At 45.1% G+C, this 14,949-nt stretch overlaps 1 protein-coding gene across 1 annotated transcript in view; it reads left to right on the top strand.

Annotated features, from left to right (window-relative positions):
- Positions 1 to 10,129, top strand: part of LOC138515593 (uncharacterized) — a 522,837-nt gene extending 512,708 nt beyond the window's left edge. The window contains exons 17-18 of the mRNA XM_069630332.1: positions 3,012 to 3,252; positions 9,891 to 10,129. Coding sequence (XP_069486433.1) covers positions 3,012 to 3,252; positions 9,891 to 9,987 — 338 coding nt within the window. The 3' untranslated portion in view covers positions 9,988 to 10,129. The remainder of the gene's footprint in view (positions 1 to 3,011; positions 3,253 to 9,890) is intronic.
- Positions 10,130 to 14,949: the final 4,820 nt, after the last annotated feature.

The following is a 14,949-nucleotide window of genomic DNA, read 5'->3' on the forward strand; positions in this document are numbered from 1 at the left end:
AGGCTTTGAAACCCAAGGGTTGAGAATCTCAACTTGGTTCAGTGACCAATTGCATGCTCTCTGTCTCCAGCGGAGACAGGCAGAGCACAAGTGGCACCTGAATTATTGCTCTGAAGCAAAGTTAACTCTGCAGCTGGCCTCAGTGCAATACCACAAAGCCATATTTGAGGCCAAGCGTGCTGTATTTTCCCAACAAGTAGAAACATCCTTGAATCAAACACGCAAGCTATTTAAATTGTTGTGCTCTTTATCAGCCCCCTCTTCTGAATTGGTACCCATGTCTCAATCCCTATGAGACTCTGTCTTTATTTTTTGTGGATAAAATTAAGCAAATCCAGGAGGTTATTCAGGCTCTCGGACTGAGCCCCCTTCAACCTCAGCCAGAGATGCCAACTGTCTGTGTAGGCTTGGTTTGGGATGTTTTTCCCATGTTTACCCCTGAGGAAGTTATGTCAGCCACAAATAGGCTGAAATCAGCCTCCCTGATGGATGCCATCCCATTTCCTTTTTTTGAAGGAGGTTATGTCCCAGATTGCTCCACTGATAGCACACGCAGTGAATGTTTAATTTCAAACCGGTTCGATCCCTGCTTCTCTCAAACACGCTCTGGTGATTCCTCTGTTAAAAAAAACCTACACCTGATCCTTCTGTTTCAGCAAACTGTCAGCCTTTATCTCTTCTTCCATTTCTTATGAAATTACTTGAGTTTTTAGTCTGTCCTCTTCTTACCACCTTTCTTGAGGAATCCTCTTTTTTAATTCGTCTCAATCTGGGTTTCGTCCTGGACACCGCACAGACGGGGTTCTGGTCCCAGTTGTTGACAACCTCTCTCGGCTGCCTGACCAAAGCAGTGTGGGAGCCCTGGTATTGCTCAACCTGTCTGCCACCTTTGACACTATCGATCATGCTGTCTTGCTTGGTCGCCTCAATGGGGCCAGCCTTTCTGGTGCTGTCTTGGCCTGGTTCACATAATTTCTTTCTGATGATTCTCAGCCTCTTTCTCTCCCACCTTTGGTTTCCCCCAAGGCTCTGCTATTTCCCCCGTTTTGTTCAATGTTTATGTCCAGCCACGTAACAAACTCATCTTCTCCCATGGCTTCTCTTGCTATGCGTACACTGATGATACTCAGATCTTAGTTCAGCGATACCTGTCACTGCTGGAAACCACAGCCAAGTTTAGGGTGTGTCTTGAAGCCATGGGGGAATGGGTGTGTAACAACTGTCTTAAACTGAATGGGGGAAGACAGAGTTACCGGTGGTGGGTCCCACTCTTGCTGCAGCTTTTCTGGCCCCCCTCGCTTGGTCCTTGCCCAACCCTTGTGCATATGGTCAAAGTCTTGGGGATTCAAATCATGTCATCTCTTTTAATGGCTGCACAGATTAGTGTTGTTTGTCAGACGGGGCATCTTAAGCAAAACAATTCTTTGTAGGGTTCTTCATCTCTGATAAGATAAGTTAAGAACACTTTCTACTTTAAGATACTGGATGATGCTTGTGTGGCACTCCTCCTAGCTTCTTTGCAGGGCTCGTGTCCTTTCAAGGCGGATGGCCCAGAGCTCAGGAGGGTGTTAGCAGCCAACGGCCTTGTCCTTTGTCCAGAAACTCTCCGTCACTTCCCACCTAGGAAGCTTGCTGGCAGAACCTAGCAGGGTAAGCTGTGTGCTGGCTGGGTACTGGTTCTGGAGCTGCTGGACGGGGTCTCTGAGTCCGGTATCTCTCTCTTTTCCATGGGAGGTGTTTAGGGGAGGGCTCTTGCTTCCTTCTTAGAACTCCTGGCCTTCTTTCACTGGAGTAAGATGTATGGTAGCCTGTACCTTTAGCCCAGGTCCAAATGAGTCCTTCTTCTTACTTCTTTCTAAGTCGTTGGATGATCTGATAAGTGAGGTTCAGCCCTCTTTTAAAACCAAATGGGCCCCAGTGATTAGGGCAGGCTAAGCCTACCTTAGTGAACCAATCCTGGGTACCCACCAACAATCTTCTGTTATGCATAAGGTCAGGACCAGGGTGCTCTGCAAAAGGACAAACAAGGGGTGACAACATATAACTAAGTCCCACCCATCTTCCTGTCTGTTGTAGATCAAAGTTTTTCTCTGGTTAACTGAGTCCTATGTGACTCTTGATTAAAGCGCAAGTTTTCCCTTGAAGTATGTGGTGAGAGCAGACTTCTTGTCTCTCCCAAATCACATACTTCTCCCCTCTGAAAGGGGTCTGCTCTTCAGGGACACCTTCTGTAACTGCTGGACCCAGACAGGCCATTCACTGCCTTTCATACAGAGAGGTGGGAACTAGCTTCAAGTTGGCACATTGCATACCAAAGGGGTGTTAGCCCTGCCTTTCCTGTTATCTATCCAGCAACCAAGCTCCTTCGGGCTTGCTTCAATTATCTCGTTAGTATGCACTGCCATCAGCCGGATAAGACAAACGGAAAGCAGTTCCATGGGTCCTTTGATATTTAAATTAGGATGCCCATGCTGGAGGAAGGTGCGCCTACCCCCTTCTTGCGATGCTTTGATGTACCCGGGGCTGTCACATTCCAGCTGAAAATGATAGGGGAAGACGGCGCCTGTAGGCTGTGTCTTCCCAGAGTACATGTGACTATGCGTTTTGTGTGGGAAGCAGATGAACTGTGTGCGGAATGGCCTCACACAGTCCTCGGATGGTGATTTCCATCATTCATTTTCATGTATCAATAAAATCAAAAAGCCCAGGCGAGTGCACTATCCCTGTGTGGGTGGTCAAATTCCTCACAGGCACACCATCAGTCCAGCATATATCGAAGTGGGTTACGTCAGTGCGAAACGGATAAATGTGCACAGGAGATGTGACAAACAAATAATAATCCCACTGTAAGCAGATTTAGTGCAATGAAATTCAAACAAATGTTCCATAGCAGAATTGTGTAATAACGCCATCAGCTTTCTTCATTTTGAGGCCCAGTGATTAATGACTAAGCACAGAAATATGAAGGGGTGTATTGAATAATTCCCTTCTATTGTGTTCTTTCCTAAAAGGTACTGTTGGACCCCGCAACTGGCAAGGCCCCCGCTTCCTCATAGAATGGACAGATGAATCGTGTTCCATCCAGGAGGCCGCCCACATGTTTGCGATCCTACCCGAGGTGCATGACCTGGTTACGGGGAGCCACGTCCTAGGTCTAGCCAGCACTCAACAGGATATCTTTGCATACATGCCTGGAATTGTGATGAAAACTGACAACAAGGAGTGGAATGTTCAGTTTATCAATGGACAGCGGTAAGTGTTACAAAATGGAAACTTGAAATATGCCTACCCAGGCCTAATCCCCATAAATGTCTCTAATGGGCATATTAATAACAAATGAAACCATATCATAGACCCTAGATACATAATGGGAACAGTCATAAAGATTCTGCAGAGAGATGAGGAGTCAACCCACAAGTAAGCGTCAGCTGGGCAATCAGACTCCGTGATAGCTCACCTGGAACAAGAAAGAGGTCCTCACTTTTTCTCCCATCATAAGCTGCACTACCCCAACCATTACCCATGCTCCCTTCTCCGATACACCTGCATCCCAGCCTGCCACAGTCCAAGGTCATGTCATTAATAGTATGTTAGCACCTGGGGTGGGGAGAAGGTCCGGCCAATCAGGTTGCTCGAGTTGCAAGCAATCTGACGGCTCCTCGCCCACCCCGCAATCTTCCCACCCTCCCCTTCCATCCTCTTGGGTCTGCTGTTGCTTCCCACCTGCCCAACCGCACTTACCAGATTCCTTTGGTTGTGGCAGCACCGCTGCAGCTGCTGTGTGTCCCTGCCGGGCCGTGATGGAAATGGAAGACAAGCTCTGCATGGAGCCCTGCATTCCAGCTCCACGGTGGCCATCTTAAGTAAGTATTTTGTTTGAATGAAATTGACATTGCACGGCGTCCCATTTATTGAAATGAAATACATTGCTGTTAGCACACCGGGTTTCCGGATTGAAAACCAGGTCGCTAATAGCAATAACACCCAATCCGGAACCAGGGACCATCATTAAGGCAATCCCTGCCCTCTGGCTGATAACCTGGGCCCCATGCCGTTACCACCCAATCCGGTCCGCCGGCTCGGTAGTTATTGCTATATTATCATGTTTGAATGTTGGCTGTTTATAGTAATTGATGGGTTAGCAGAGTGCCTTAACAAGTGCTACAAGATCTTTTGCTTGTCTCCCAACATTATACATTAATGCTCATCCTCTCCCTTATCAAATATTCCACCGGAACAGTGAAAGCTTCAAGGTTCCAGCCACACAAGCACCACCTCCAATCGTCTGCTTTTATCCTGTTTTGTTATTCTGCCATGTTATAATGCCATTACAGTCCAGGGAGCAAGGATATTGCAGGTGTTATTGTCCCTTACCCTCTTTAAATGTCCTCGGCTTTTGACTCTGGCCCATGATTTGGGGGGTGGGTCATTAATACATCTCATAGCCCTCTGTCCCTGGTCTGTAATGACACATTCGACTCACACACTAGGGAAATGTAAAATCTTCCCCACACTATTCCCCCTTAAATTCGGTGTGGACATTGACATACAGTGTAAGAGGGTTGAACAGTTCGAAATGTAGGACTGAATTGACAATATTTTGATTTACAGTAAGTTGAACTTGAGAGGGCAAAAGCTACCGTCTGTGAAAGTAATGTAAGCTAGCACCCAAACCTGCCATTGTTTCATGTGTATGTTAGCAGGGAGCGTATATCTCAAGAGGCTGGCATTTATTTTAATGGCACTTTGGGGAGCATTACCAATGTGGTAATACGGCCAAACTCATTTACTGTCACTGCATGTGGTAATGGGAAGCGTCCTCATAATTTGAGTTGTTCAGGCCATTGAATCAATTCCTCATTTTTAGCCCAGTAGGACTCCATTGGGGATATGCGTTATATGATGTAAGTTCCTCCACACAAAGAGAGGCAGTTTCCAAGAGATTAAGATGTAAAACTCTTATTTTAGTGAAGCGGTAAAACATGCAGTGTGTGAAAATTCGGCATTTTTTACTGTTCGCACCAAGCGCGTTACGAGCGCCTTGGAAGGAATCTAACATCCATGCTCCACGTGGAGTGTGCCAATAGAGGGACAAGACACACAACAAGGGAAAGCCATATACCTTGCACGGCCCTAAAAGTGCCAATCCCTAGATGCTAGTATTGGCATTGGGGTCAATTAATTAAACCATGTTTTGTGTCATGAATTATGGTTTGGGTGAATGAAGTGTGAGTATGGATGGGTTGTGACTGGTATGAGTTGATGGGCTTGAATGCTGGACCATTTGTCGCCATTGTCTAGGGATATGCACTTGCACGTTTAGGGCAATACAAGGTCTATGGCTGTCGAAACATATGCTCTGTATTGTGTGACATGATAAACATTGATCTGAACTATGGATTGTTTACCTTGTTTAGATGTTCTGTCTACAGATTAATTTATCTCAATAAACTATAATTATGATAATCAAAATGCATTAGCACGAATCCTTGCAAGAACATTGTTAATAGGATTTTCCCTTGATGCGTGCTTACGAATCCCACTTCTTCTATTCACTGGAAAGAACTGTGGGCCGACTTCATTTTTTTTGGGTTCCAATAGAGGGACAAGGACCTTCTTTCTAAAATGAAGGGAGGCCCTTAAGGTGTTTCTAGAGGCTGCATAATGGGTGGTATGAATCTTTGGAATCGATTAGGAGGCATGTGCAGTAAGTTCCGGGTGGTAGGTCCCAGCCGCCCTGATGCCTGGCAGCAGAGTTAGATGATTGGTGATAGCCAACTGGATGAGTCCTTGCTGTGGAGTTGATAGTTAGGAATGGAATTGGCTTTCTCTCAGTGAAACTGACGGCTAGAGTTCACGTAGGAACTTCCTATGGGAGTCGGACGCTGTGAGGGTCCGGCGGCAAGAGAACAGGCGAGAGAGCTTGCTGTTTAGGAGCACCTCCCTACATCACATCTTGATTCCAAAGCCTGAGTTACTGACGTGGAAATGAAGAACTATGACCTGATGCACTCCATTGTGAGATGGAAGGATATGTGGATAACATACAAATATTTGGATGAGCCTGAAATCAATGTTGAAATGTTGAGCACTTGGTAATGGTGGGCATTAGAATTGGAAGGGGAAGGACTCAGTATGATGGCAGCAGAAACCCCTCTCACTAATTCCCTGACACTAGTTAAATTGATGAATTGGTCTATAACAAGACTATAACACTGTTCTGGTGATCCCAGGCATCTACTCAGCATTGCTGAGATTAATTCTCCACCTCATCCATTTATCCGGCCAGCCTAGCCCTAACTTTAGCTCTGCCTCCATAGGCAACATTCCCCCACTCATTATGTATCTCACTACACCATGCAGCCTCACCTCTAGAAACGCCAAACTACGGGCCAGATTACCCAAACTATATGAACCTCGAGCCAGGGATTCCATCCAGTCTAAATTGACTAACCGGACCCCACCTATGTACACAGTCACCCCTACCAACCGCGTCACGGAGTTACCCAAGCATAGCCTAACTAATACTATGACCAAGCATAAGGCTCACTACTTAACCACTATACCCACCTGTACCAAAACTATCCCCACGCCCATAAGAGGCGCCTTAATTAATGCACGATCTGTAGTAGCCCATGCCACAGATATAGCAGACCTTATTCTTGCAGATGGACTAGATTTCTTACCCATCACTGAGTCCTGGCTCCATGCAGCCACTGGCCCAGCTCTCTCACTAGCCATCCCTGATGACTATACTATCCTCTGAGAGGACAGAGCAGAATCCAGAGGCGGAGGCCTTGCCATAATTGCCAAAATGCACCTTAACATTAGACTTGACACCACAAACCTCCTCACTTCGTGTGAATCTCTCACAGCTAAGATTCCCACTGCCAACTCCCAAACCATCAACATCCACCTATTCTACAGACCTCCTGGTCCTTTAGGTTCCTTCGAGGAAAACCTTACCACCATCCTCACCAACAACCTAAAAAATACTTCCCAGGGTCTCCTTCTATGAGATTTTAACCTAGGCCTCAAAGATACCAAAGACCTCCAGACTACCCTCATTAACAATACCCTGTCAGAATTAGGCTTTACCCAAAGAGTATCCACCCCTACCCACAACAAAGGGAAAACCCTTGACTGGGTAGCAGACTACAACTGTGTGGCCTCCATCACTGCTAATACCCCTCAACCATGGTCTGACCACCACCTCCTCACTTTCAACCTCGAAGCCTCACGCCCCATCACTAATAATTCACTTGCCACAGCTATCCCTATGAGAAGCAAGAAAAATATCAGAGCTGAAAAACTCATCCCCCTCATTCTACCGACCTTCCGACCTTGAACCAACTCTCAGCTACCTCCAACCCCCACCACCTTTTAGAAAGTTACAATAACTGCATGCGCTCAGCCTTAGACTCTATTGCACCCCTCAAACTGAGAAAATGTAAGCCAAAAAAACACCTGAACATTTGGTTCTCTACCCACCTAAAAGCTCTCAGATTAGAGAAACGCATAAAGGAACAAGCTTGGAGAAAATCTCCTTCAGATACTAACAAGCTGATCCTCAACAAAATAGTCTCCTCATACAAAAAAGAAATCATCCTCGCTAAACAAGAATCATATAACCAGAGAATCTCACAAGCCAAATCCAGCACGAAAGAACTGTTCCCTATTATTAAAGAGTTAGAAACTCCTGTCCTAGTCCCAGACACATGTGTGAAAGATAAACAATGGTGCACTAGTGTCCAAAATACCCTGTCCAATAAAGTCACAGGCCTTCAAATCAAAATCAACAACAAGAAAGAATCCCTAACCAACTCTGCTAACTCCACCAACACTCACCCACGCCCCACACCTCAGAACCCCATACCCAACCCACCCACCCGCTTCAGCTTCTCCAAAGTCTCTACATTAGAAGTGGAAAAAATCATCCTCAGCCTTAAACCGTCTAATTGCCAGGGTGACCCTTGCCCCGCACAAATCATTAAAGACACGGCAAGAGAGCTCTCACCATTCATTACCAAACTCATTAACGCCTCCTTCCCTTCAGGCATCATCCCCAACAATCTTAAAGAATCTTGGGTCCTCCCTCTACTCAGAAAACCCTCACTAGACCCTTCCATACCCACCAACTACAGACCCATCACCACCGTCCCCTTCCTGCTCAAAATATTAGATAAGACTGCCTATCAACAAAAACAAAAATATCTTGAACAGAACCACCTCCTGGGAATCCGGCAATCAGCCTTTAGGTCCCAACATGGGACAGAAATTGCTCTCATTGATATTAAGGCCCAAATCGACAATCTGAGAGATAATGGGAAAACTGCTCTACTACTCCTCCTAGACCTCTCAGTAGCATTTGATCTAGTAGATCACAAAATTTTATGCAACCACCTGGACTCGGCCACCCACTTCTCCCAAGAAGCCATCGGTTGGATTGAGTCATTCCTCAGCAACAGATCTATGCGTGTCTTCTCAACCTCAGCTTCCGCCGACCCCATCCCCATCACATGTGGGGTCCCTCAGGGTTCATGCGTCTCCCCCACACTGTATAACGTGTTCACGAAGCCCCTGTTTGATGATCTGGACGGTCTGGGTATCATCTACACTAATAACGCCGATGATACCCAGATCCCCATCCCATTGACGGGAGATTACAACAATGATTTGGCCTTGGTGAACAGGGTATACCTTATCATCCAGGCATGGATGGCCTCCCACAGTCTATGCCTGAATGATGACAAGACTGAACTCATCATCCTCAGATCCACCACTAATCTAAATAAACTGGACCATAACTACACCAGCTTTATTATAGACGGCAATCCCATCAAGGTATCTAAAGAAGTGAAAACCCTAGGAATCTACCTAGACTCTGCCCTCTCCTTCCATAAACAGGTTAGTTCCATGGCCACCTCCACAGCCTACACATGTAAGCTCATAAGAGCAGCCAAACCTTTCCTATCCACTCAGAACTGCATTACCTTAGCCAGAGCCCTTGTATTATCAAAACTGGACTATTGTAACGCCCTCTACATAGGAGCCAACAAACAGGTAACCAATAAAATCCAGACCCTACAAAAGAATGCTGTCAGAGCAGCACTCAGCATCCCCAAGAGAGAACACATCTCTAACATAAGGAGAACTCACAATTGGCTTACTACCACCGACAAAATCCTGCTCAAAGTAGCCTCTTTAACACACAAATGCCTCAATAATGCAGCCCCCCGCTACCTAGCCGACAGAATAAAAAGATACAACCCTAACAGGCCCACCAGATCAACCAATGCTAACTTACTTACAGTTCCCAGATTCAATCGAACCAAAATGGGCGGCAACAGTTTCCAAGTGAAAGCAGCCCAACACTGGAACTCTTTACCACCCTCCCTTAGGACACCTCAAACCTATCCCCACTTTAGGCGTAGCTACATTCAGTGGTTAAAGAATAATGACCAATAACTGACCTTGCCTTTACTAATCATGTAACCATGTATGCCTGTAAACTGTATATTACTGCATCCATCACAACTGTATCAACCTATGTACACACTGTAAATTACTGTACAGCACTGTAACCAAGCTGAGAATAACCTCGCTGCTCCTGCGCCCTCATACCTTCCGGTCTGGCGCGCAACATAAATGAATAAACATAAACATATATGGCTGATGCCTGCGGGCTATGGCGTGTTAGAAATAAATAAATATATGGCGAAGAATGCAAATATTCAGTATTAATGGCTCAGACATCCTGCGTTGCGAGCAGATATGAGTGCTAATGGACTGCAAACCACGTATCCCAAATGTCTCAGCCAAGTGTTCTGCTTCAAAGTGTTCACACTGCTCGGATGTACCCAAAATAATATGACGTTCTTTCCTTGCAGGGCTGTGCTGCGCCACCGTAATCAAATGTACTGGATTTCGGAAACGTACTATAAGTTGGCTGAGAAGTTCTACGAGAAAAAGCACAGTGCGTGTTAGCGCTCCGTCACCTTTCGAGTGAAAATAATGTACATTGATGAAAAATAAATATCGTTTCTCTATATTTGCATGTCTTTTTGATTGTCACAGAATATTCCAGAAAAGCAGCAACAAAAACATTGCAATTAAACCAAGTGAACAGTGATTTATTGTTCTTGATTTCAGTTCAATGGGGCCCTCATTTCTCAAGAATGGCAATCAACTGCTAAATATAATAGGAGTTGGAATAAAGTAATAACTAAAAAGGTTAGGTGTGAAGAGTGAAGATGGTCATGTTTGCATTCCAACAAATATCTCGACAAATTACTTCCGCGATCCGGAGGAGGCGCAGTCGCCAAGCAACGGCATTCATTCCCCCCTTCAGTTTTCATAAAGACAGGGGTCAACATGTCCGAGAAGGCCGCCGCCAGACATTTAGCACCCATTCAGGGGGTCACATATCCTCAAAAGTGTGCTCAGAAAAGAAAAAAGGAAACCACTTTTGATGGAGCTGCATGAGTGCCATGGCAACCCACATGCCCACAGGCGAGACGTGGCAAGACGGTGAAGCTGGCATCTGCTCTGCGGCTGTCAGCGCACAGCGAGAGGCAGGTGGAGTCCCGGTGAGAGGAGGCAGAGCCAGGAGGGGAGACACCATGGAAGAGAGTGGGGTGCCACTGCAGAGGCTTGAGTCATCGATGAAAGGTGAGCTGGATGAAGGGGGGAAACCGGCGAGGAGAGTGGCAGAGTCAGTCATAGAGAGAGGCAGGGTGGGGTAGCGTGGAAACTTGCTCTCGGCCTAGCCAGTCAGGAAAGAGGACTCGGCCTAGCCAGTCAGGAAAGAGGATTCAGAACTCATACCGTTCCTAATAGGCTGCCCCAAGCGGAACCCCCAAATGAGGGTGCTAAAGAGTGCTACGTGACAGATTCCTGCGGTTCCATGTAATAATGTCCCCGCAAAAAAAGCCAAAAAAGTTACCGTTTTTTGCGGAGACATTATTACTTTTAAAAGAGAGCAGTGGACATTGCCACAAACCGCCCTGATGCATAATGTCACCATATATAATGTCACCAATGACGTTTCCTGGCCATATCATATATGGGAACATTATTACCTGATACCATTCCTGCTGCTTCTATGTGCTGTAATAACACATGTATGATTAGCAATGTAATGGTACTCAAGATACAAAAGAATATAACAAAAAAAAGACAAAATGTGATTTTTGAAAACTACTTTCATTAGGAAATGTGTACCATTTCTCAGGAGGAAACACTGAAAATTACTCACAAGCTGCACAACTAGTATGACATTATCTGTGGGACTACTTTAAAAAAAAACAAGACCATTTATATAGATCACACGACAAACTAAAATATGTTTCGACACTTAACATTTGTTGGTATTTTTACCCAAATCAATAGAACGTGGTCTATTGAGCAGGGACGGCTGAAAGGCTGAGCCATCAATAGTTTCACATTAATCGCCACACAGAGACCAGTGCCACAAACAACGTCCAAAGTGCTACAGTCGCAATATAGCACCCTGCAGGCTTGAATAGTGGCTCAGGGTTTTCAGTGGCTCATGATTGTCAGTGGCTTATGGTCATAATCGACTGAATATAATAAATACTATGTTCAGTCGATGAGCATCATCAGTGGGTGACTGACATCAGTGGATTGCCTGCACAGCATTGTTTTAGTATTATTAGTATCACACCATTATCCGTGGCACATATCGTCAATGGGTGAGCAACAATGGTAGATCAGCATCATTGGCTCAATCTCAATTCCTCAGCAGCATCAGTGGCTCAATGTCACAAGTGGCTTTGAATAGGCAGTATTATAACTACTGACTCAGTATCATTAAAGGCCAGAGTTATCAATAGATAGTTAATAGTCATTTAAACAAAAATCTTAAATGCACCCTAAAATAACAAACGTTGACAAAGCCAACATCTATTTAACAGGTTGTGTTTGCTCATAAACACACATGGGCAGATGTAGGCAGCTAGGGGATAACGGGAGGAGAGGGTGCAGGAGATGGATGAAGACACGGGGGTACATTTGAAGTGAACCTAGGCATGGCAAGCATTTTTGATAATATTTCAATGTTTCACCACTGCACCAACCATGTAAAAGGGCCGGGATACCTCTGGGTCTGGGCCCTATATAAATAAATAAAAAAATAAAGTGGATTTTGTAACACAGTAGTACCACGTCTCCCGCTCAGTGTACCATTCTGAGGGTGGTATATTGAGGACAATTGTTCTGGTTGATATTGTATTGAGAAATGTAAAATTACAATGTGGCGCAAATGAGACTCTGGTAGGGTTCGGCCAGCATTGTGGGTGTGCCGTACCCATCCTGGAGACCAGCTGAGGGCAAACAAATGTATACCATGGAGTTGAATTATATCAAAGAAGAAATCCTACAGCCCCTGAGCTTCTATCGGGGGCTACAACCAAAAGACCCGGGGCTATAACCCCCTCATCCCCCACCCCTAGAAACACCTCTGATGACAGGTACCTCTAAAAGGCCAATACAGCAAGGAAAGAGTGAAGAACATGTCTGATGAGCCCGGCTCGGAATTCCATACGTAAATGAATAAGCTGAAGTGAAATAGATTGTTGAAAAAAGTGAGACCGGGTGTGGGGTGCATTTACAGGCCCCAAACAAGTCCCTTTCACGTGAATAGCAAGATTTTAAACACTGCAACAAAAACGGCCTGGCCTTTGTTTTTGTTTTTCAAGTAAAATTGAAGAGCCATGTGGAAAGGAGCCTACCTGTCATTACCAATGGATAAGCAGCATTTTAATTTACAAAAGAAGGAGGAATCAAAGATCCCTGTCCCATGGAAAACAGGATTTTTAAACATTGACAAAATAAAACAGCTTGCAGAGGTGTATGCAAATAAAAGCAGTTTTGAAACGTGAAAAAATATCACTGCTCTCAAAAAAATATCAGGAAAACAAAACATGATGTGCTGGTTGACAAAAAGCAATGTATATTATGTTTCACCCCCAAACTCCAGCGACATTTGAAGCGCCACTTTGTCTTAATGAAAAAATGTCAGCCCATGGCAGACCCTTGTGCTGGATGTGGGCAAAACTTACCAAGGAAATCTCCCACTGCCAGCCTGGATGTCACATCTCTTATCTAATGACCAACGGCAAAGAATTGGCAAAATTAGTGTTCTCCAGACCTGCTGGCTCTGAAAGCATTGAGTACAAGAAAAGTTACTCTTGGCTGGAGCATGACTAATATGTGTGAAAATCGGGGCACCCACTTCAAAGAGCAAGATTCCAACACTATGGAGACTGATAAAAAAAAAACTCTGGGTACAGGCTGACCAAGTGAAACCAAATAGCCGGAAGGCAGGAGTCAGGGCCATTTGTCGCACATGAAGATTCACAATTAATTTTAAAGGACTATTATCATTTAGGCATTTTTCTCAGACATCATAAGGCGGGTGGATTTCATCTATGTACCATGTTTTATGTAATTTTCAGACAATTTTGGGGATATAAAATTCATCTACCTGCCACTTGGGGAACTGTAATGGCCTGTAAAACTAGATTTCTGGCTGATCCGAACATGCTCCCTGTGTGAGAGTTGGTGAGCGGGTGGAAAATGAAATTGGAGGTATGCACAAGAACTTACATATTCATAACTGTTGTGCTTTTTATGAAACAGCAGAAAGGTGCCACGTGGCCGTGCTACATGGTATGGATTTGCTGGTCAGCTTATCTAATTCTTCATGATCAGCTGAATCAGAAACTATCTTTAGTATGGCATTTGCTAGTAAAATTATGAAGTTGTGACATATAACTAGTTTTTGCCAAAAAGTTGAAAGGAGAACAAAGGGTGATTACAAATGGGAATTGCCTTATGTTGCTCCAGACCCCAAAACCAATCCTGACTTGGAGGCTGGGTTTGGGAGGACAGAGAAGGGTAACTGTCCAATCCGAGTGGCAGGCATTATTGCAGGGTACTTCCCCAAGATTGTACAATTGGTGGTGTCATTGCTGCTATGTAAGGGGGACTGCACTAGGACAGAGGAGAGACAGGAACAGACAGACAAAAGATAGACCATCAGGAAGGCTGCTGAAACTTACCATCTGACAGCTTTAAGGAAACACCACAGGAGATTGTTGAGAGTGCATCTTGGTGGAACTGTCTATTTCTTGGAAGGCCTCAAAGCTGACTGGGTTCTATGGTGGAGAGCGGGAGACCATCTTTGAGAGTGGTGTGACCAGACCCCTGCCCTATCCTACCAGAGTGTCCTGAGATGCAGCTGGCATTCCTGAACCTTAAACTGAGGCTTGCTATCTAAGTAGAACTGAGCCCTGGGAAACCAAAAGGTGGGGGAGTTTGCTTGTCTTGAATCCTTTCCCTTTATAGTGAGTGGGAGGGCAACACTGTGTGGATCCTTAGCCTATTTAACCAAAAATATAAATGTAATGAATTCCCCATTTGGAGAACATTACGGGGTGAATTTTGTTAAAATTCGAAATTTACAAAGCTCACTTCCCAATGTGTGCTGAAAACCAAAGCCCGTACATTGACTGGATAATCCTTGCTGTCCAGCTGACCCTGACTTATTTAAGGAAGAGGTGTGTCTTTGTTCTTAAATCAGTCCAACCTTTTTATCCAGTTTCCCCAACACAGGCCTTTCAGTGGAAGGGGATCTGAAATCCAAAATTCCCCAAATCATTCCAATGTTTCTGTGTGACTTCCCAAAGCAAGAGGGAGGTCGGAAAAACAAACCGCTAAATCACCTTGGCCCTCATTACGACCCTGGCGGAATATGAAAAACGATGGCGAAAATGTAATACCGCCATCGAATACCGCCCGTTGCGATCATGACCTGTCACCGTAAAGTACGATGCCATTAGCAACACCGTAGTGAACGCCAACGCTAACTGCACCAAGTACGCGCACGCGCGCCTTGCAAAACCGTAATTTCCGCCATGGCGCAAC

The sequence above is a fragment of the Ambystoma mexicanum genome, chromosome 6q, assembly GCF_040938575.1.
Source record: "Ambystoma mexicanum isolate Mex_15411 chromosome 6q, UKY_AmexF1_1, whole genome shotgun sequence".
Taxonomy (NCBI): domain Eukaryota; kingdom Metazoa; phylum Chordata; class Amphibia; order Caudata; family Ambystomatidae; genus Ambystoma; species Ambystoma mexicanum.